Raw genomic sequence first — 23255 nt, forward strand, 5'->3', positions numbered from 1 at the left:
AAAGTTCATTTATAATCTATGGAACCCTTGAAGGTCAATTTTACATAATTCTTTTTCTCATTCGTGTGTGTGTGTGTGTGTGAGTGAGTGAGAGAGAAGGAGGGAGATTTAAGAGATTCAAACCATTTTTCAAATCAAGTGCCAATTAAAGAGCATACACCAAGGTATCGTGGTTGTTTACGACTGTTTCACAGCAGTGTTTATTTTCATTCATACAATGAATCATAAAATTATAAATGCTGGTTTTTCTCAGCAGAAACAAATACTTTTTCACATCAGGAATATAAATGCAATGTCTTGCGACGTTTTGTTCTAAGATCACTTTGCAACAGCTGTAAAGAACCATATTACTTAGGTGTATGCTCTTTATTTGGAACGTGATTTTAAAAAATGTTTTAAAAACAAAAATCTCTCTCTATACATATATATATATATATACACACACACACACATATAAGCTCTATTCCACTAAATATCGAGCTGCTGATATTTGCAACTTGTTTGTTGGTCTTTATAGTTATCCCATTGAGGATTTACAATATGATCTAAATTGAAGGTTTATTTATATATATATATATATATATATATATATATATATATATATATTCAAAAGCATGTGTGAATCAACCAATATTTCAACATTAACATGTCATCGTCAGGACTTTAAATAATGACATATTAATCTCAAAATGCTGATCAATCTGCATATGATCCTCATAATGTTTATATAACTTCATATAAACTTATGCATCGAATGCTTTTGAACATTTTTTTTTACTTGTTAATCAATATACTTGAACTTAATTATTAATTTAAAAAAATGTGTGTGTGTGCATTATATATATATATATATATATATAGTTTAATTATTTACTTGAAATGTACTCGGTTTGTATATACCAATCGTAATGGATTAAAAAAATCTTTCTCATAAATAGTTTTCAGAATGAAAAAAATTTTTTAATATAAATTTGGAAAATTATCCATGCTCAAAGAATGCCTTTTTATTGGGTTCCAGAGCATATATAGTGTAATATAATAATTTTCCAAGTTCCAAATATCAAGTTTTCTCGGTTGATCTTTTATTACTTTTCAAAAAGGTAGCCATTGCAATATTGTTTCGTATTGTGACTAACAAGTCAGCAAAAATTGTGTTATTGCTGCATATTTTGTCATATACTCAGCAGATGTTTTCCTGAAAAAAAACTTACAAAAAAACACCATTTTGGACAGCTTACATTTGGAACTTGGAAAAAACAATATCTGAAAAAAAGTAATATATGTATGTATATCATCAAATTGTCTTGTCATTCAACAGACAACAAGCATATGATTGTCGTATATGCATGGTATAACTTTGGTAAAATACGGTTACCGTCTGGCAAACTTGGAACCGGTGGCACTCCATCCTTTGGAAGGTAGGTGAAACCAACCTCACCGTTTCCAAAGAAGCCTAGCAAAGGAGTCTTGGGGAAAAATTTCCTGAAGACATCTGCTTCTACATTGGAGACACCGTAATGATGGGAACCGCGTCCGATACAAGCAAACATAAATGCAAAACTCTGCTCCTCGGGAATCCGACAGTTTTTTAAATTCTTCATCGTCGCTTCGACTTCTTCTCGGCTGTTAACGTAATCCTCGATGACTATTGATGCCACCTTCAAGCGGGGCCCACCAAACGTGATACACTGGAGCGAGGGATCCAAAATCCTAAAATAAGAAACAGAAAATTGGATTCATTTTTTTTATATAAACGGAAATGGTAAATTGTAAGATATGTTTATTTACTGTCACGTTTGGCAATGGAAATATTTAGCTTCCTCTCATGGCAAGAAGATGGAAACTGGGATTTGAAAAGCCAGTCTGTGTATACACATATATTTTTTTGTCCCTATCCAGTGTGCAATTTTTGCAAGAAGGGGGAACAGAATTTACTCCACATTAAAAGCCGACATTGTTTCTAACTCTGCCCTCGTGGGGAGGTTTATTATTATTTAAAGCTACCACCTTTGTTATTAATAATTTACTATAACTATCATTATGATAACTACTAATAACGTTATTTTTACTATTCAACGAATTTGTTTCAATTGAAATCTCTCTTTTTTGCCGTATGAATTAAACGCTAATACGCTGCAACATTTAAAAAAAAATTTTAATAAAAAAAAACAAAATTCTTCTCCCAGAAACGGCTAAAATAATTCACGTGAACTCTTTCGAATATTGTTGCAAGGAATGAATGCTGTCCAAATTACAAATTTCCAGTTTTTCTTTCAACGTCTTTCATTTTCATTTCGATACATTTTTGTGATAAAGAGCAGAGGACCGCTTGAAATATAAAAAATAAAAGATTAAATACAAAAAGTAACATTGTTTTCATGCTTTGAAAAACCCCGAAAACCTTTAAATCACTATTCTAGAAGCATACATGGACTTTTAACATACATACACACACACACACATATATATATATGTGCCCGATCGTAAAATATGCATAAATATTATATTTTAATTAATGCACACACACATATATATATATATATATATATATGTGTGTGTGTGCCCGATCGTAAAATATGCATAAATATTATATTTTAATTAATGCACACACACACACATATATATATATATATATATATATATATGTGCCCGATCATAAAATATGCATAAATATTATATTTTAATTAATGCATACACACACACATATATATATATATATGTGTGCCCGATCGTAAAATATGCATAAATATTATATTTTAATTAATGCACACACACACATATTTATATATATATGTGCCCGATCATAAAATATGCATAAATATTATATTTTAATTAATGCACACACACACATATATATATATATATATGTGTGCCCGATCGTAAAATATGCATAAATATTATATTTTAATTAATGCACACACACACATATATATATATATATATATATATATATATATATGTGCCCGATCATAAAATACGCATATTATATTTTAATTAATGCAGACTTCTTATTTATTATAAACAGAAATACCGTAGATATTAAACGTAACACTAAATTCTTTTAAAAAAAATACATAAATAAAGTAAACGAAAAAAAATAAATAAATAAAGTAAACGAAAAAAAATAAATAAAGTAAACGAAAAAAAAATAAATAAAGTAAATGAAAAAAAAAAACGGAAAGAAACTGAAATGTGCATGCAAGTATTGTTCTTTTTTTTTTTTGTTTTAAACAGTTCACTTCTTGTAAGTAAAAACAAGAAAAAATATTTGAGCTGAGATCGAAACCAAAACCTAAAGTGAATCAAGTACAATAACCATCAGACCAGCTGGCCATGATTTTTAAAAAGTGTTTTCAAACCTACTTATTCTTAACATTAGGAACCTGTCATATTTCACGACTGTGCATGCGCATTCTTAAAACAATTGAGAAAAAACTGATGTGGACTGTAGCAGAGTATATATACATATGTTATGACCTTGACCGTAACCTGGAAAAATAGTGTGCACCTTCCTTAGGTGGGGGACCATCATCATGCCAGGTTTGGTCATGAATAGTCCACTGATGTGGGCTGTAGGTTGGTTGGTTGTTTTTATTTTACGGCATATCAACCTTTTTCAGGTTATTTAATGCCAAATCTAGTTATTTTGAGGAATGATTTTTTAATGGAGTATATTTGTTTTTTTAAGTCGGATTCTATTTAACTCATAGTTGGGACCCTAACAGGTACTACCACTCCGGGTCAGAGTGGATTTGGGAGCAATGGCAATTAAAGGGTGGCTCCACCCTCCCCAAGGCCCGCAAGGTGGGGCCTCACCATCGGATATAGTTTTAGGTCATATCCAGGACCGTGTGGGCTGTAAGAGAGTTGCACACAGACACACACACACGAACACTACTATTTTTTATATATATATATATATATATATATATATATCCCTGTTTTGAGAAAAATATGCTTTTGCGATTATATTCCACTCTTTGTTTGTACGAATCCTTTTTTTTTTGTTTAGAAGTTCTATGCTTGTTAAATATAACAGAACATCGAAATGAAAATTTCACTTTGTTCCAAGGTTTTATTTACCTTAATTTTTTTTTCAATAAAACTTTGATACATTTTTTACAGATCATTTACGTGAAACAATCAATATTTTTATATTAACACTAAATTTTTCCTAACATATACTCGGCAGAAAAATTTTTTTCTTACATATACTTGGCAGAAAAAATTTTTTCCTTACATATACTCAGCAGAAAAAATTTTTTCCTTACATATACTCAGCAGAAAAAATATTTCTTCAAAGGAAGGAAGCATGACCATGTAATGCTGATAATGAAGAAGGTAGAAGAATTTGCATCGTGTGTTTATTAAGATTTATAAGTATACTAGCTGGGAGTACCCGGCGTTGTCCGGGTCGAAGATATTGGCACAAGGACGAAGCGATGTTAAGAATGGCTTCCACGTGGTCAAAATAAAAAAAAAGAGAGAGAGAGGTGGGTAATTAGTTTTCCACGCTAACCATTAAGCCAAAGAGGATACTGAATTCAATGAGTTGGTAATTAATTTAAGAATCATAGGAGTCACCACACATGCGCAGAAATGAACGTTGCTTTTAAACCTAGCCAGGGGGGGGGGAGACCAGATAATCTTCCCGCTTTCTGTCATTTGCGTTCAAATAGTTTTGTTTTATTATACAAAAAGACAAACAAACACTCAAGACGACGGCACAGTGGGATCCGTTTGCGAATCTCAGATATTATTATCTCAGAAACATAGGAAAACTTCTTGCTGAATTTAACCGACAGCAGAACCCCAATTTGAATAGCCTTTCATGGACATACACAAACGCTTGTGCCCATTTTGCATTTTATATATAGACTAGCATGGGTGTTTTGGAGGTGTAAAAGAAAAAAAGTTTTGGGAGGCAGGTAGGCATGAACCCGAAGCCTTGAGGCAAAGGTGGAAAAAAAAAAAAGTGTGAAAAAACCTGACAATTTACCCCTCGGCCATGAGGGGACAGGAACTGAAAAACGTTCTAATTTAACGATTAAAAAGTTATGTGACAGGTGCGTAAATTTAACGAGGTCAAACATCACACCTTGGGGGAACTTAACTTTGGCTGCAAGCCAGTTTTGTTTGCTTCCCTCAAGATGTTGGGGAAAACCAGCTCCCCATAAAAAGGGGAGTGTCCAAATGAATAGCAATTATCTGATATAAGGAGTTTCCCCCCGTATTGATCAAAGCTGATTGCTTTTCTGGACATCCCGGGCACGAGTGCCAGGGAGCTTGGTTTTGCTACGGGTTCAGTTTCGCTTTTTTATACAGAAAAGCCAAAGAAACACGCGGAGACCAAGAAATATCGCGAAAATAGCATGTAAAAGTCGCCCAAATAAAAGATACACATGACCTCGTTTCGTGAATCAGAGATATTATAATCTAGGTAGCATATAAAAAGTTTTAAAAAACAATGACCCTCAAAGCATCCCCCCCCCAAAAGCCTTTGCCGGACATACACACTAACACATTTTGCCCTTTATATATATACTAGCAGGGGGTACCCGGCGTTGCCCGAGTGTTTGGAGGTGTGCATGCTCGGCCGGGGGTGTTAATCAAAAAATAAGAATAAGCGAAGTAAATATTTTTTAAAAAAAAACACACAAAAAAAACTAACGTAAGGCAAACGAACGATGTTAAAGAAAACAGAAAAATGAACGTTAAAACTTCTTCAAAACATCTGAAAAATAAAAACCCAATAAAAAAACACATGAAAAATGGCTTCTGGTACCCGGCGTTGCTCGGGTCGGGTGTTTTTGGGTGTGTGTGGTCGGTCGGGGGTGGGGGTGTTAATGAAAACCTAAGGTTGGAAGTTTAAAATAATACCGATCTGGCAAAAATCCGTGACCCGTGTCGAAAGTTTTTGCAAGACACACATACATACAAACACACATACATACATTTCACTTTTATATATCTATCTATATATATATATATATATATATATATATTAGATTAGCAGGCTGCCTGGCGTATGCATAAATATATTTTAATTAATGCAAAACACTTATTTATTATAAACAGAAATACCATTTCTTAAAAAAAATGAAGTAAAATAAAAAAAACGGAAAGAAACTGAGACATGTGCATGCAAGTAATGTTTTTTTTTCTAAACAGTTCACTTATTGTAAGTAAAAAAAAAAATACTCGAGCTGAAACCAAAACCTAAATATAGTGAGTCAAGTACAATAACCATCAGGCCAGGTTTACACAATCTTTAAAAAGTGTTTTCAAACCTACTTATTCTTAACATAAGTAATCTGTCATCTGAACGAATCACACATGCAAAGAGTTAACGAACAGATAAAAATGTGATGACCCCCCCCCCAAGTACCAATTTTTACATTTTGATCTCTTAGGAACACTTCTTTCTGGATGAGAACCGACTATAAAGTTTTCTATGTGTCTGAATAGCCTATATATCAAATTTCAAATCTGTAGATCAAAAATTTGTTGAGTCTATAGGTTGAGAGTTGTCCTTCCACACGTAAATTCTTACTTTTACATATATACAAGTTTAATGATTAAAATTAAATTCTGTAGATTAAAATATATTTAAGTTAATTTATTGTTTGAAACAAGGAATATATGAAGAAAAATTATATTTATTTCCTTAATCCATGGATTTTCAATAATGGCTCCTATCATCAGAGGAAATGAAATGCAACATTCCGAACTTCTGATCGAGTCATGGAGTAGAGGTAAAATGTCAGGGGTTTTTTTTTCACTTTCTCTTCCGCCTTCGCGTCATGGGTTCAAGCCTGCCTGCCTACTATCACGTTTTTTGGGGGTTTTTTGGCTCAATACACACCTCCAAACACTCGGGCAACACTGATCATCTAGGTTTGTTTTAAAAAAAAAATGAAAAATATAGAACAAACAGACAAACTGTTTATAAAACACACAACCGCAGCATAAATGTAATCACCTACACAACTATAGACTCCCTATCAAAAGAATTCATTAAGTAGCATCGATTTGAGTTTGTTTGTATGGAAAGTTTTCAAATATTTGGAGCTTTTCTTATTACAAAGTTTTTCATAAAATGTAAACATACTAAGGCTATGTTAAAAGAACTTGACTTAGAATTTATTAACGTCAGTTTTTTTTTTGGAGGGGGGTGCAAAATCTATTAAAAAAATATATATGTTCATTTCTTTTGTATCTCTCAAATAAAAAAAAAAAGAAAAAGAAAGAAAACTAGAAAACTTTAAATAAATCAATTTCCTTTGATGTGACAGGATTATATGGATTTTGTTAATTTTATTTTTATTTCGGACTATTAGTCTCATCTTTATTAGTTGTTGTTTGTTTGTTTTTTTATTGGTTCACAACTTTTCGGCCAACTTCCTCTGGCCTTCGTCAGGCCTTTATAAAAATAAAATTAACATAAAAATGCCCATCTCAAAATAAAAAAAATTCCAATTAAGGAATAATATATATATATATATACCAATCGGTACGGACCCGACTATGGAAGATCAGATAATGAATAAATGTGGATTTATAAGATCAAAGAATCCAACCTTGATCGCCCTTCGGGGCCCGTGGCGCAGTTGAGAGAGACGTTGATTCTCTACGGTTCCAAATGAACATTGTCTGAAGATAGCGGTTTCAATCCCACCCAAAGCGTGCCAGAGGAAATTGGTCAAAAATGTGGTGAGACGACGACAACTACGGATGGCAGTGATGGCTGAGAATGCAGTTAGGAGATTCGAAGTTCCTATCCGTCGCGGTTACCACCTGACGAAGGCCAGAGGAAGTTGGCCGAAACGTTGTGAACCAATAAAAAAACAAACAAACAACAACTAATAAAGATGAGACTAATAGTCCAAAATAAAAATAAAATTAACATAAAAATGCTCATCTCAAAATAAAAAAAATTCCAATTAAGGAATAATATATATATATTATATGGATTTATATCAATGTTCAAATTTTTTTTGTACTGAAACAAAATCTATAAAAAACGTATATGTTCATTTTCTTTGTATCTCCCCCCCCCTCCACCCCACAAAAAACAATACACATTGGAAAACTTTAAATAAATCAATTTCCTTTCATGTAACAGGATCATATGGACTTATAACAATGTTCAAATTCGACACACTGGATAAAGTTTTATTTTAACCATGAAGGAGCTTTTTCTGGAGTGGGGTGGGGGTTGTATGTATTTTTAGGACATTAATTGGATACCTGACTGAATAAATTTATTATAGCCAAACAATTCATTGATATTTTTCAGCCATCATCCCAAATAAAAAGAAACATTTGAATAAAATAAAATATGTATCAAGTGCGCTTAAAAGTCAAATCACAGCGTAATATTAGGAAAATAAACAAATATTTTACTTGTTTGAAATTTATAACATAAATATATTTCAGAGGTATACTCCATCCTCAGTATGTTGTTTTTCTTTCTTTTTTTTTCTCTTCTTTCTTGCTATGTTTTAAAGTTGGAGAAAGAAAAATCTGTTTGTAAAGATCTGATTTGGTTTTCAAGCGCACTTGATGCGTATTTTATTTTATTCAAATTAAATTAACGTTTCTATAGTGGAACTCACATCCTTGACATTAAAAAGCATGATTATTTTTTTAAATCTACCATTAGTCGGATTGAACTTAAGTGGTCAGTCATCTCATAATATGTCTAGCAATAACATACTAAATTTTTAAGAGTCTACAACAATTTTAAAGGCTCGTAAAAAAAAAAAAAATGTCTGGAAATTCATTTAAGGCATGTTGTATATTGAAGTTTCACCTCTATTTAAATCATAATGAATCCAAAATATAAATTCTACATGATCTAGAAAAGAGGAAAATACATATTCTTGCACATCATGGTGTCAATATTTCTGGTCTTCTAAACAAAGTACTGTAAAAATAAACCGACAAAAGCCATATTCTTGCTAAGCATGCATGTCGTCTTGTCCTAATAAATCAAGTTTAGTCATACTTATGAGAATTCACCGTCGCAAAATACAGATAGCCACCATCGAGTGAACAACGCCTCTCCTTAAAAAAGCCCTAAGATATAAATTCAAGTAATAAAATCAAGTTTTAGCTCCAGGATTGAGCTCCTCGAGTTCTCAAAACTACGAATGTTGTATCGCGAGGAGGTGAGGGGGGGGCTATATCAGGGCTCTACATTGCAAGTGAAACAGTCGCATTTGCGAGTGATTTTTCAAAATGGCGACTAGAAATAATGAAACGCTTATCTTTTGGCGATTATATTCCTTTCACTGACAATCTTCCAAAACTCCCTACTGAGTGAAAAATATCTTTTCAACGCTTTTTTTTTTTTTATAAACGAACAAAGTTAAATTAATTAAACAATAAAAGCTTAATAGGACAATATATTTTATTTTAATGAAGGCAGTTTAAAAAAAAAAACATCTGAAGAAAACAGAATATTTATACATTCAAGTATCAACATAACATTTTTTGTATATTTAGAATTACACTTATTTAAAAATATACAGAAAAATCTTTATGATGTACATACTCGTCACAGAACTAAGATGTCATATTCTAAAAATCATGTGGGTTTGGCTAGTAATTTTTCTATTTGGCTAGTAAATAAAAATATTTAGTTATCAAAGGTCAACTAAATATAAATTTGCCCATAGAGCCCTGTGTATGGAAGAAAATTAGGCTTCATACCTTTCAGTCCGAAAGTCCTTCGTCTTCAACTGCTGCTGGACACTGTGATGACTGTTTCACGTATTAACACAATTGAGACATATCTGGTTTTTCTTCTTTGTGAAACACAGGACAACGACTTTATATTTTATAAATATAAATTTATTTCAGATGTCTCAGTGTCTTCACACTGGAGTCTGCTTACCTATCTACATTCTTGCTTTTTGTCTAGCCTCGCTTCCCGGCCTTTTTGGAGCACGTCCGCACACCTTGGTGACAAAACCCAAACTCTCTAACTCTAATCATTTTGACCTGTTAGTTCCGGTGACATAGCCGATTAAGACACGTCTCCTTAACATGACCTCCGGTCACCTATTTCAATATGACGTGATCAATGTCATTTATCACTTCTTGTTTTTGATTTCTAAATTCTAATGTTTATTGCTAAGTACAGCTAAATTTATAAACATATCATTTAACTTTTTACATGATTAACTTTCAACAAAACTTATTTTACCAAAACGATATTTCTATTCTTAGCCTTGCAAGATCTTTGGTGTTGTCCACTTATCACTAGACAGATAGATAGACAGACAGATAGACAGACAGATGGACAGATAGACAGACAGATAAATAGATTTTTTTTTTTTTTTTTTTTTTTACACAGTGATCACCACTTATCAAGGCCCGGAAGCCACTCAGGGATAAGAGTTATTGCAAGTATATTACGTTAGTGTGGAGATTTGGTGAAGTGTTTACTTAAGGGGGCGGTTCATTAGGAATTTGTTAACATTGGACTTGAAGACATCCAAGTTGTAGTCCGGTGGGAAGCAGGCAGACGGAACAGAGTTCCACAGGCGTGCAGTTCTAAGAAAGACAGACAGACAGATAGACAGACAGACAGACAGACAGACAGATAGACAGATAGATAGATAGACAGATAGATAGATAGATAGATAATTACCACTTTTAACCTTGTTATTATCTAACACAAAGTAGAATGGAATTACAGGGAGGTTGAGAGATGATAACGAGTTTGTGTGCAAGAAGCGTAAGACAATAGAAATGGATGAAAATTCAGATGCGGAAAAAAAATATTCGGATGAAAAAGCTATTAAGATTGTCAAGAATTTTTGTTGCTTTTTGTGATTACATTATAGCACAAAGTTGTTTGTAATCAAGTTGTTGTGTGCATCTCTCTCTCTCTCTCTCTCTCTCTCTCTCTCTCTCTCTCTCGGACAGGGTCCAAAAGCAAGTCTCCTCAATTTAATAAGTCCCATACTGACAATCAAGCTCCAGCCTCTATCTTTGTGCATGTGTTAAAATTTTTACAGACATCTACTGCTTTGTTTAAATAGATTAGTTTTAATAAAAGAAAAAGTACAGTGGAACTGCAGGTAGATGGAGAGATGATAACCAGTTTGTGTATAGAAATGGATGAAAAGTCAGATGTGGATAAAGTATGCTCAGATGACGAAGCTATTAAAATTGTCAAGAAATTTTGTTGGATTTTTATGATTCCATTATAGCACAAAAAAAATCTGTTTGTTTGTAATCAAGTTATTGTGTGCATCTCTGTCCTATACTGACAACCAAGCTCCAGTCTCTATCCCTATGCTTGTGCTAAAATTTAACGGAATGCGTCTGATGAACTTGTAGCACTGATGCCCCCTTGACATAAATACCATAACTAACCCCATAAGCAGCAAAATCCCACGCCTTCATTGTAGAAGTCCACCAATGCTAGAGAGTTTTTTACTCAAAGTTTCTTCCTTCAAATTAGGCTTTGGAATTCCCTCCCCGTATCCTGCTTCCCTGGTTGTACTAACATGCAGAGGTTTAAATGTAATGCAAATCGACATCTTACTGCTCAAATCCCTAAATAACAAAGATGCCACCATTTTTTTTTTTTTTAGATATTTCTTTTCGGATCTCTATAGAAATTTTTGAAGGCAAGGACTAAGTTTTTTTTTGTTTTTTTGTTTTTTAAATAATTACAAAAAAGTAAGGTTTAAAATCAAAATAAAATACCGAAGTACCCGGCAATTTCTTACCCATGTCGGAATCAAAGTTTTTGTTTATATATAATATCTAAGGTAAATAAGTTCCTGATGAGCCGTTCCATATAAGTTCACAAATTTACTGAATTTTCATTACTAATGATTACTATATTGTCCAATTTCTACTGTACACTCTTTAACCCTTATTCTTGAGTGGCCTCTTGGCCTTGATAATGTTGGTGATGTCTGTGTAAAAAAAAAAAAAAAAAAAGATGAGTGTGTGCGTACGTCTAGTTGTTTGCCCAAAAGTAATAGAACTATGTCAGCAAACTGAAATGAACATTTTGCATTTCAACTTGTCAACATGTTTCTGTACGTGTTATTCATCCATCCAAACAAAGATTTTACTATAACCTATCCTTAGTGTATGATTACTATTTCCTGTTAATTTCAGTGTCATGTGATCAGTAGTTTAAGAGTTTATTGGTTAAATATTTACAGACATACAGACAAAAACACATACATCTACTGCTTTATTTATATAGATTAGCTTTGATACAAAAAAAAGTAGAATGGAATTGCAGATAAATTGAGAAATGATAACCAGTTTGTGTGCAAGATACGTAAGACAATAGAGATGGATGGAAATTAAAATGTGGATAAAGTATGTCTGGATAACGAAGCTGTCAAGAGATTTTGTTGGATTTTGTGATTCTATTATCGCACAGAGATCAAGTTGTTTGTAATGAAGCTGTTGTGCACATCTCTCCCTTTTGGACCCTGTTCAATAGAGAGTGTCTAATTTAACAGACTCAACGCCTCCACAGTTCACCATGATTTAGCCATGAATGAATTTGTGCATGCACAAAAGTAACAGAAATATGTCGGCAAGTTGAAATGAACATTTTGCATTTCAACTTGCTAAAATATTTCTGTACGCGTTATTCATCCATTCAAACAAAGATTTTAATTGTTATAAATCATCCTAGTTTTTTTTTTTTTTTTTTTTACTTGGGAGTCACCACTTATCAAAGCCCAAAGACCACTCGAGGATAAGTGGTAAGAAGGTAGATGATTACTATTTACTGTTAATTTTAGTGTTATGTGACGAATAGTTTAACAGTTTATCGGTTAAATATTTTCACACATACAGACAGACAGACATACATACATTTACTGCTTTATTTATATAGATTAGCTTTGATACAAGAAAAAGTAGAATGAAATTGCAGGTAGATTGAGAAATGATAACCAGTTTGTGTGCAAGATGCATAAGGCAATAGAGATGGATGAATATTAAAATGTGGAAAAAGAATTTTCGAATGATGAAGCTTTTTAAGATTGTCAAGAAATTTTGTTGCATTTTGTGAAACCCTTATAGCACAAAGTTGTTTGTAATCAAGTTACTGTATGCATCTAACACTAATCTCTCTCTCTCAGACCAGATCCAAAATAGAATCTCCAATCTAATAAGTCAACCAAGCTCCAGCCTCTATCTCTGTGCTTGTGTTAAAATTTAATGGAATGTGTCTGATGAACTCTTAACACTGGTGCTCCCTTGATATAAATGCTATAACTAATCCCATAAGCAGCAAAATCCCACACCTTCATTATATCCAATGCTGGAGAGTCTTCTACTCTAAAAGTTTCTTCCTTCAAATTAGGCGTTGGAATTCCCTCCCTGTATCCTGCTTCCTTAACTGTACTAACATGCAGAGGTTTAAATGTAATGCAAATCGACATCTTACTGCTCAATTCCCTACTTAGAATTTCCATGTACGTATGGTCACTAAGCTAATTCAAAGTAGTTTCTATGTCCCAACAGCAACAGGTTGGGAAAAGAGTCTCAATTTTATCCTTTTTTTGGGAGGCACTCGAATGCCTGATTAATCATCCCAGACTATGGAATCGGCTAAATCAAGTCCAGCTCCTAGTGATTCTATTATGATTGAATTACATGCTTCCCAATTGTGAGCCAAGCTCTCTAGTAAGAGAATAAATGATTGTCATCTAACGCAAGGCATAGTATTTCTTAAAAGAATTGAGCAATCTCGGTAGTTGGTAATGCGAATGTAAAAAGTATATAAACATAAATTGACTTATTCTTGAGCGTAATAGCATCAGAGTAAAATTCCCAATTTGCTGATCATTCAATCGGCTTTCGAATCTAGCTACACTGAAGAGCCATGATATACCAAAATGGGAGTCTGCAGATTTCTATATAAACTTTAACCAAAGGGCCTGTTTACAAGCATTCAGAATAACTTGTTAAGAAAAATATGGACCCTTAATATTCATCTCATCTCTCTCCAACTATTAGTAAAATAGAAACTTGTGTTCAATTAATTGTATACAAATAATCATTTAGGATCGATATTTGGTTTTGGTATGTACAAGAAGCATAAGACAATAGAGATGGATGAAAACTCAGATGGGGATAAAGTATGTTCAGACGATGAAGCTATTAAGATTGTCAAGAAATTTTGTTGTTTGTAATCAAAGTCACAAAGACCCTGAACTCTTCCCCTCCCCAATTTCTTGTAGGGCCTTGTGCCTAATTTTGTTGTTTGAAAATGTTTTGTTTTTTTTGTTTTTGTTTTTTATTTAATTGTATTTACAAAATTTTAAAAGCAATAAAATATATAAACAAGATCAAAGTGTAGTATCTGTTCTTCAGATGCTGCACTTCCATTTCTTGTTTGTAATCAAGTTGTTGTATGCATTTCTCTCTAATGGACAGGGTCCAAAAGCAAGTCTCTAATTTAATAGACTCAACTTTATCCACTGCTCTACGGTCCTAGGTGAGCATTGCCTGATTAGGGTTTCAAGGTGAGCATTGTCTGAAGATAGTGGTTTCAATCCTACCCAAAGCCGGCCAGAGGCTTACTTGACCAAAACGTGGCAAGACAACAATAACTATGGAAGGCAGTAATTGCTGGGGATACAGTTGCAAGACTCAGCATTCCTATCCCGTCGCGGTTAATTGCCTGAAGAAGGCCAGAGGAGGAGTTGGCCGAAACGTGGTGAAACAATAATTATGCAGACGAGGATGACATTCCACAAAAAAAAAAAAATGAATAAATAAAGACGGGTCAAGAAATAGATCAGTTTGGAAGTTAATTTCTAAAAGCTGTCCAACACATGCCAACATGTAAAACAGACGTTGAACCAAATATGACTACTACTACTACTACTCACCCCGTTGGATCATTAAGACAGTTCTGTGGGCAAATCAGATTGTCAACGTAGCCCCCTGCTACAATCGAATCGTGGTAATGCTGCAATAAGGAATAACCAATTTCCGGCGGACATAACGGTTCATTGCAAAAGAACAAAACAGCCTTGACATCTTTGCCGCCTGGAATGTCGTTGATTTCTGACAGAGCACTCGGCTCAAAATGATTGTCAACAGTTGACGTGTATGTGTGGCTGTCGATAGTGAAAGTGTTGATCTCTAAACCTTCCAATTTAGGTATGAGCAAATACGACAGCGATTTTTTGCTCTCGACTTCATGTGATCGGGTCGACTGTGCATTTGTGCCTAAAAATGAAAAAGAAAAAAAAAATATATATATATATATATCTATATATAGTAAAATAGGAACATTTTCCTCTCTTTACAAAATATATAATAAAATACAGACATTTTCCTCTCTTTACAAAATATATATTTCTATAAATTGAACGTGTCTGTCTGTTTGTCTGTGTGTCTGTCTGTCTGTGTACATTTCCCTACGCAATAACTCTGTCAATTTTTAGTCTATAGACTCGAAATTTGAAATACTGGGTACTGAGATTTGGGAAAATCGATGTGACGGGTGTCAGCCAGAAATTTGGCTGTTAAGGGGTCAAATTTCAACGATTTGACCTTTAAGAACTCTACCAAACTCCGACAATTTTCGGTCTAGACACTTGAAATTTTAGATATAGGTTCCTTGAACCTGGATCTAACTTAATAAAGTGATTTGAGCCCGAAACTATAAATTTTAAGGGGTCATAATAGGGGTCAAAGTTTTTAAAAATTAACCATTTTTTTTGTTTTTTTGCTTTTTTTGCACAGCATACACCTCCAAACACCCGAGCAACGCCGGGCACCCCTGCTAGTATATAATAAAATAGGAACATTTTCCTCTCTTTACAAAATATATAATAAAATACGAACATTTTCCTCTCTTTACAAAATATATAATAAAATAGGAACATTTTTTTCTCTTTACAAAATATATAATAAAATACGAACATTTTCCTCTCTTTACAAAATATATAATACAATAAGAACATTTTCCTCTCTTTACAAAATATATAATAAAATACGAACATTTTCCTCTCTTTACAAAATATATAATAAAATACGAACATTTTCCTCTCTTTACAAAATATATAATAAAATACGAACATTTTCCTCTCTTTACAAAATATATAATAAAATACGAACATTTTCCTCTCTTTACAAAATATATAATAAAATACGAACATTTTCCTCTCTTTACAAAATATATAATAAAATACGAACATTTTCCTCTCTTTACAAAATATATAATAAAATACGAACATTTTCCTCTCTTTACAAAATATATAATAAAATACGAACATTTTCCTCTCTTTACAAAATATATAATAAAATACGAACATTTTCCTCTCTTTACAAAATATATAATAAAATACGAACATTTTCCTCTCTTTACAAAATATATAATAAAATACGAACATTTTCCTCTCCTTACAAAATATATAATAAAATACGAACATTTTCCTCTCTTTACAAAATATATAATAAAATAGGAACATTTTTTCCCCCCTTTACAGTCTCCACATAATTCAAAAATGGTCACACTACATGCCAGTACTCTATGCATGTTTTCCAGCTATTATCATTCGATTTCATTAACTGTTACATTATTTTCAAAGAGAGTAACCATTCAAAACAAGTTACAGCGAACAGTAGTAGGAGGATAACTCACCCACTTAATATTTTCTACTCTGACTATCCCAGTTAGTACCACCACAAATATTTGATAGTCTAAGCTTACCAGGATTCATCACAATTATTTTGTTTTGTCATTACGTGCTTTTACCTTTCCCCTACGATTCACTTGCATCAAAAGTAATGTACGATCCTTTTCCTGTTCACTTTTGATTGCAACGACAATTTCATTTGCTACTCAGACATAAACCTTCATTCTAGAATACGCATTTACCAAATATTACAGACTTACTTCATTTACAATAACACGGTTACCAGCATGTCCATTTCGGTTTACTATGAACGCTGTGTTAACAGCATTTTCATAGTCTTGTTCACAGAGAACATGAGTTGAAACATATATCAAGAGCATTGCCGTGGCTGCTGCGAAGGAGGTGGGCTCTCTCTCTCTCTCTCTACCATACTAGAAAGTTACTTACGCCTGAAAGTATCGTGTATCTCTAAGGTCATTGTTCGCCTATGTATGGAGTATTGTTGTCACATCTGGACTGGTGCATCTAGTCTCTCACTTCTGGACAGGGTTAAAAAGAGAATCACCAACCTGTTAGGTCCTGAAAAGTAATCTAAGCTTCAACATCTGTCCCATCGACGAAATTTTGCATCCCTCTGCCTGTTCTACAAGTATTTTAATGGTGGATGCTCTGACAAACTACAAGCCCTTGTACCCTCTCGACGTAAATACCCCCGACAAGCAGCAAAGTTCCACCCCTACACAGAGATCCCTTCTACTCTAATAGTTTCTTCCCTAGAACTGCTAGACTTCAGAATTCCCTTTTGGGTTCCTGCTTTCCTAACTGTACCGACATGCAGAAGTTCAAATGTAATGTGGACAGACATCTTGCTGCTCAACTCCCTACATAGTATCCCTGCGACTTATGGCCCTGACAGTAGCCCCCTACATCAAAGTGGAATAAAAAAATGTTGTTTATTTTTACCATTGTATTAGCGCTTCCGCTCGATGCATTTTGCAATAGGGGCTGACAAACAAAAACAACTGTTTGATGCCAATCTCTCCAAGAAAAAAAAGGCTAATTTACAAACCCAGGCCACAATTTTAGAAACAAACTGGCAAAAAAAAGGCCAAATGTAACATCTTTTTATGCTATATAGACAAACTGGCGATATCAAAGCCGCTACCTCTAGGCTATATTGAACAGAGTGCGTAGAGATTTTCAAAGCTTTTCAAAGTTTTTCAAGGCCATCTTAAGACAAACTCAAGTTTTCAAAACAAAATTTGATAAACAATGATATAATAAACTAATAATCTTCAAGAGGAAAAGTCCTTTTCATTTATTTTATCAAGTAGTTTTAAAGATCGCACAGTTATTTACATGACGTTCTCTGTGCAACAAACCTTATACGAGAGGCGTGCAATAAGTAATGCCTCTAATCCACTTCCCGTTGTCTGATCTAACTGAAATTTTGCATGTGTAATGATTTATATCTCTACGGGATATGTGGCAAATTATAGCTCTGAATTAATTGTGATTTCTGTTTTACAGGTGTTTGAACTGAGTCAGGTGTGAAATGGAGACTTGAATGTCGAGCAGTGATCTGGTTTTTTTATTTGAAAGGGCGCACACTACAGGAGACTTTTAATGAAATGAAAGATACTTATGGTGATGATGCCCCATCATATGACCTTGTAAAACACTAGCATCGTGAATTCAAACATGGCCGGAAGTCTGTGAAAACAGCTCCCAGACCTGGTCGCCCCCCCCCCTTCTGCCATTGATGAGGCATCTGTCCGTCAAGTTGAGGCTGCCATTTTGGAAGATCGGCGCATTACTATTCGCCAAATAGCCCAAGATGTCAAGATTAGTACAGGGTCTGTGGAAACTATCATTCATGACCATTTGCATATGCATAAGGTGTCTGCCAGATGGATTTCCAGATTGCTCACACCATTCCAGAAGCGAGAACGCGTTGAGTGCTCAAGGATGAATTTGGAGATGTGGCAAGAAGATGAGTCAAAGTTTTTCAAAAGACTGATTACACAGGATGAAACCTGCGTCCATCACTATGATCCAGAGACCAAAGTCCAGTCAATGCAGTGGAAGCACTTGGACTCATCACCTCCAAAGTAGGCAAAGGTGCAGCCCTCCGCTGGTAAGGTCATGCTCACAGTCTTCTGGGACCAGGACGGAGTAGTGATGACAGATTTCCTGGCAAAGGGTACCACAATTACAGGAGTCTATTATGCTTCACTTTTGAGGAAATTAAGGGAAGCTATCAAATCAATAGGCGGGACAAGATCAGCAAAGGTACCCTCCTCCTGCAGGACAACGCTCCGGTCCACAACTCGCATGTCGCCAGGTCAGAAGCACGGGCATGTGGTTATGAAATCCTCCCCATCCTCCCTACTCTCCTGACCTTGCACCCTCTGACTTTCATCTCTTCCCAGCCATGAACTTGTTTTTGAAAGGAAAGCGTTTCCCAGATAATGCAGCCTTGATTTCTGAAGTCACGTCGTGGTTGGAGGACCAACCTGGGGTGTTCTACAAAAACGGTCTCCAGAGCTGCATGGAACGATGGGAGAAATGCAAAACTCTGGGTGGTTCTTATGTAGAGAAAGACTAATAACTGTGCCAAGTTTCGTTGCTCTACTGCTATGGGAAGTGGGTCAGGGGCATTACTTATTGCACGCCCTTCGTACTTGGCCAACCGAGATCAATTACAGTATATATTCCTTATATTAGATTGGTCTACGCTGTGTTCGTTTTACTTTTAAATTTGGAATTTTCAGTATTGTGGATACAAAAGTTACATGTTTTCATCACAAAACTATGTTATTATATGGAAAACTTCAGGTAGTTTCGTGATTAAGGGACATAATTCTTATATCCATAATAATACGAAGCAATTTCAGAACAATACATTTCGATTTTATTTTCAATATTTAAAAAATATTTTAATGAAACTTTTATTAATACTTAAAAAAATAATTTAATAGTATTTATTTTTATTTTATTTTTAATATTTTGACATTTAAAAGTATTTATTTTTATTTTATTTTTAATATTTTGACATTTAAAAGTATTTATTTTTATTTTTAATATTTTGACATTTAATAGCATTTATTTTTATTTCATTTTTAATATTTTGACATTTAATAGTATTTATTTTTATTTTATTTTTAATATTTTGACATTTAATAGTATTTATTTTTATTTCATTTTTAATATTTTGACATTTAATAGTATTTATTTTTATTTCATTTTTAATATTTTGACATTTAATAGTATTTATTTTTATTTCATTTTTAATATTTTGACATTTAATAGTATTTATTTTTATTTCATTTTTAATATTTTGACATTTAACAGTATTTATTTTTATTTCATTTTTAATATTTTGACATTTAATAGTATTTATTTTTATTTCATTTTTAATATTTTGACATTTAATAGTATTTATTTTTATTTTATTTTTAATATTTTGACATTTAATAGTATTTATTTTTATTTTATTTTTAATATTTTGACATTTAATAGTATTTATTTTTATTTCATTTTTAATATTTTGACATTTAATAGTATTTATTTTTATTTTATTTTTAATATTTTGACATTTAATAGTATTTATTTTTATTTTATTTTTAATATTTTGACATTTAATAGTATTTATTTTTATTTTATTTTTAATATTTTGACATTTAATAGTATTTATTTTTATTTTATTTTTAATATTTTTACATTTAATAGTATTTATTTTTTATTTTATTTTTTATTTTTTGACATTTAATAGTATTTATTTTTATTATATTTTTAATATTTTGACATTTAATAGTATTTATTTTTTATTTTATTTTTAATATTTTGACATTTAATAGTATTTATTTTTTATTTTATTTTTAATATTTTGACATTTAATAGTATTTATTTTTATTTTATTTTTAATATTTTGACATTTAATAGTATTTATTTTTATTTTATTTTTAATATTTTGACATTTAATAGTATTTATTTTTATTTTATTTTTAATATTTTGGCATTTAATAGTATTTATTTTTATTTTATTTTTAATATTTTGGCATTTAATAGTATTTATTTTTATTTTATTTTTAATATTTTGACATTTAATAGTATTTATTTTTATTTTATTTTTAATATTTTGACATTTAATAGTATTTATTTTTATTTTATTTTTAATATTTTGACATTTAATAGTATTTATTTTTATTTTTAATATTTTGACATTTAATAGTATTTATTTTTATTTTTAATATTTTGACATTTGATAGTATTTATTTTTATTTTATTGTTAATATATTGACACAAATTTTTACTGGACATAAAGAATAGAATTTTCAAGACATTTTTGTCCATATTTTCAAGGATTTTTCAAGATAATAACAGATGTAGGGTCTTTTCAAGGCGAAGGTCAAAATTCAATGACGTTTAACGCCTGTGCGAACCTTGTTGAAGATGTTTGCGTCTTTATTTTCTTTAATATTTTCATTTTTTTTTTGGGGGGGGGTTGCATAGATACATTGCAATAAGAGATGTTACTAATGCATTCTACAGTTTACTTATTATTTCAAGCATATTTGCAACTGTTATATTTAAATTAATTGTTGATAAAATTGTAGGTGAGTACTCTCAGCTAGATCCAACCCCAACTTCAAAATGAGATTCCTTTTTGGGGGGAATTACTTGTGTGTGTATATATATATATATATATATATATATATATAAGGTAATCTCCAAAAATACCGTTAGGGCTTACAACATGGCCGCCAGAAGAGTCAACAAAAAACTGCGAATAAAATATATAAAACTCGTAATTTCTGTTTTTAAAGTGGGTTGTCAATTTTCTTTATGAAATATACTTCCAAAATAAACTATTACAGTCATAGACATTTTGTAAACATTGTTTTTAAAAAATAAAAAATAATACTTCTATTATGTTTTAAACGACTGTAATAGTTTATTTTGGAAGTATATTTCATAAAGAAAATTGACAACCCACTTTAAAAACAGAAATTACGAGTTTTATATATTTTATTCGCAGTTTTTTGTTGACTCTTCTGGCGGCCATGTTGTAAGCCCTAACGGTATTTTTGGAGATTACCATATATAAATACTAGCTGGTATCCCGGCATTGCTAGGTCACACAATACGCTTAAACATGAGATTTTTATGCAGACTGCAGATCTATTATTATAGAAGAAATGATTTGCAATGATTTTAAATGGTACCTCTTCTTTTATCATAAATTGCGCTTATTAATAAGAAAAAATAAAATAAAATGGTAAGGTACACCTGGGCTTGAACCGGGGATTTTTCGGTCTGTAGTCAAATGCTCTACTACTAAGCTAGATCTCCAGATTATAATAAATCTGTTTTGTTTTCCTTTTTTAAGAAGTGATTTGTTCAAATTTTATTATCTCCCTTTGCCAATGTAACTAAAATATTCCCCTGTAAAAATTACTCTTTTGTATCTATAAGAGAGAAAAGCTATTTTTCAGATCGGGTTTTTTTGATTTTTGATGCTTATCGGATGAATTTCTGTACAAAACACATCTAAGAACACTGCCAGATGTATAAATTAGCTTGGTGTGAAATTTGCAAAAGATAGGCTCAGCTGTTTCGGAACCTATGAAAAAGGAACTTACACTAAGTGACTTTTATATAAGAGTAGATCTATATATATATTTTATATACACACACAAAAGCTTACTTGCAATAACCCTTATCCCTGAGTGGCTTCCGGGCCTTGATAAGTCGTGACCACCGTGGAAAAAAAAGAAAAGCGATAACAACCGGATGTGTGGAGTCAATAATTTATGAATTAAAGTTTTTAAAAATAATTTGAGGAGGCAGATTGTTTCTAGACGACTTGTCACCTCGGGATTTTCAATTTTTTAAGTTTGGTTTGGTGGTTTTGCAATATATCAACCGTTCTCGGGTTATTATTTTGGAAAAAGATTTCATGCTTTAAGTTCTCTATGTCTATCTTCACATATTTGTTTATGGTGTTTGGTTTGGTTGTTTTGTAGAGGACAATTGTTTAGTTTGCTTTTGTTTTCCTTGAACATGACTGAGTTTTGCAAAGGGAATGGAAAAAAAAAACAATAACACCAATATTTGGTGCATTTTAGGTCAGAGAATTCACTCTCTTCAGGCAGTCTGATCTGGTAACACCAGAAAAGAAACATGGTGTTGGAGTTGTTTTTATTAAATGATTTCAGTATCAAAATTCAGGGGGGGGGGGGTAACTATTTGAGAAAATCTTAAATGGAGTAAATGTGGTATTATGGTGATTCTAGTTAAAAGTAGTTGAGACATTTTCAGTAATTGTGACCAAAGATAACCAACACCACTAATTTTCTTCACACATTTGAATGGCCTTGTGCCAAATTTGTTCAAATATAAATATTTATTCCTTTGCTGAATTTTTGAGATGAGGATTGCTTATTCGTATTATTTTGATTCTTCGAGCTATTGATCTCATCTTGAGTTTTATTTTCACATTTTGGTCAATGTAACCTCTGACCATCTTCAGTAGCATGCTCTCATTCTGTCATCCAGTAACGGTTGATGGAACGAGAGCATGCTACCCCATGAAGTAAA

General features: G+C 32.4%; 1 protein-coding gene across 1 annotated transcript in view; it reads right to left on the bottom strand.

Moving 5' to 3' along the window:
- Positions 1 to 1060: 1060 nt before the first annotated feature.
- LOC145297760 (F-box only protein 22-like) overlaps positions 1061 to 23255 on the bottom strand; it is a 48253-nt gene continuing 26058 nt past the window's right edge. Inside the window, exons 4-5 of the mRNA XM_080144002.1 lie at positions 14895 to 15237; positions 1061 to 1710 (exon numbers count right to left, since the gene is read on the bottom strand). Coding sequence (XP_080000128.1) covers positions 1308 to 1710; positions 14895 to 15237 — 746 coding nt within the window. The 3' untranslated portion in view covers positions 1061 to 1307. The remainder of the gene's footprint in view (positions 1711 to 14894; positions 15238 to 23255) is intronic.

This window comes from Euprymna scolopes, chromosome 18, assembly GCF_053919585.1.
Source record: "Euprymna scolopes isolate OS-2025 chromosome 18, ASM5391958v1, whole genome shotgun sequence".
Taxonomy (NCBI): Eukaryota; Metazoa; Mollusca; class Cephalopoda; order Sepiida; family Sepiolidae; genus Euprymna; species Euprymna scolopes.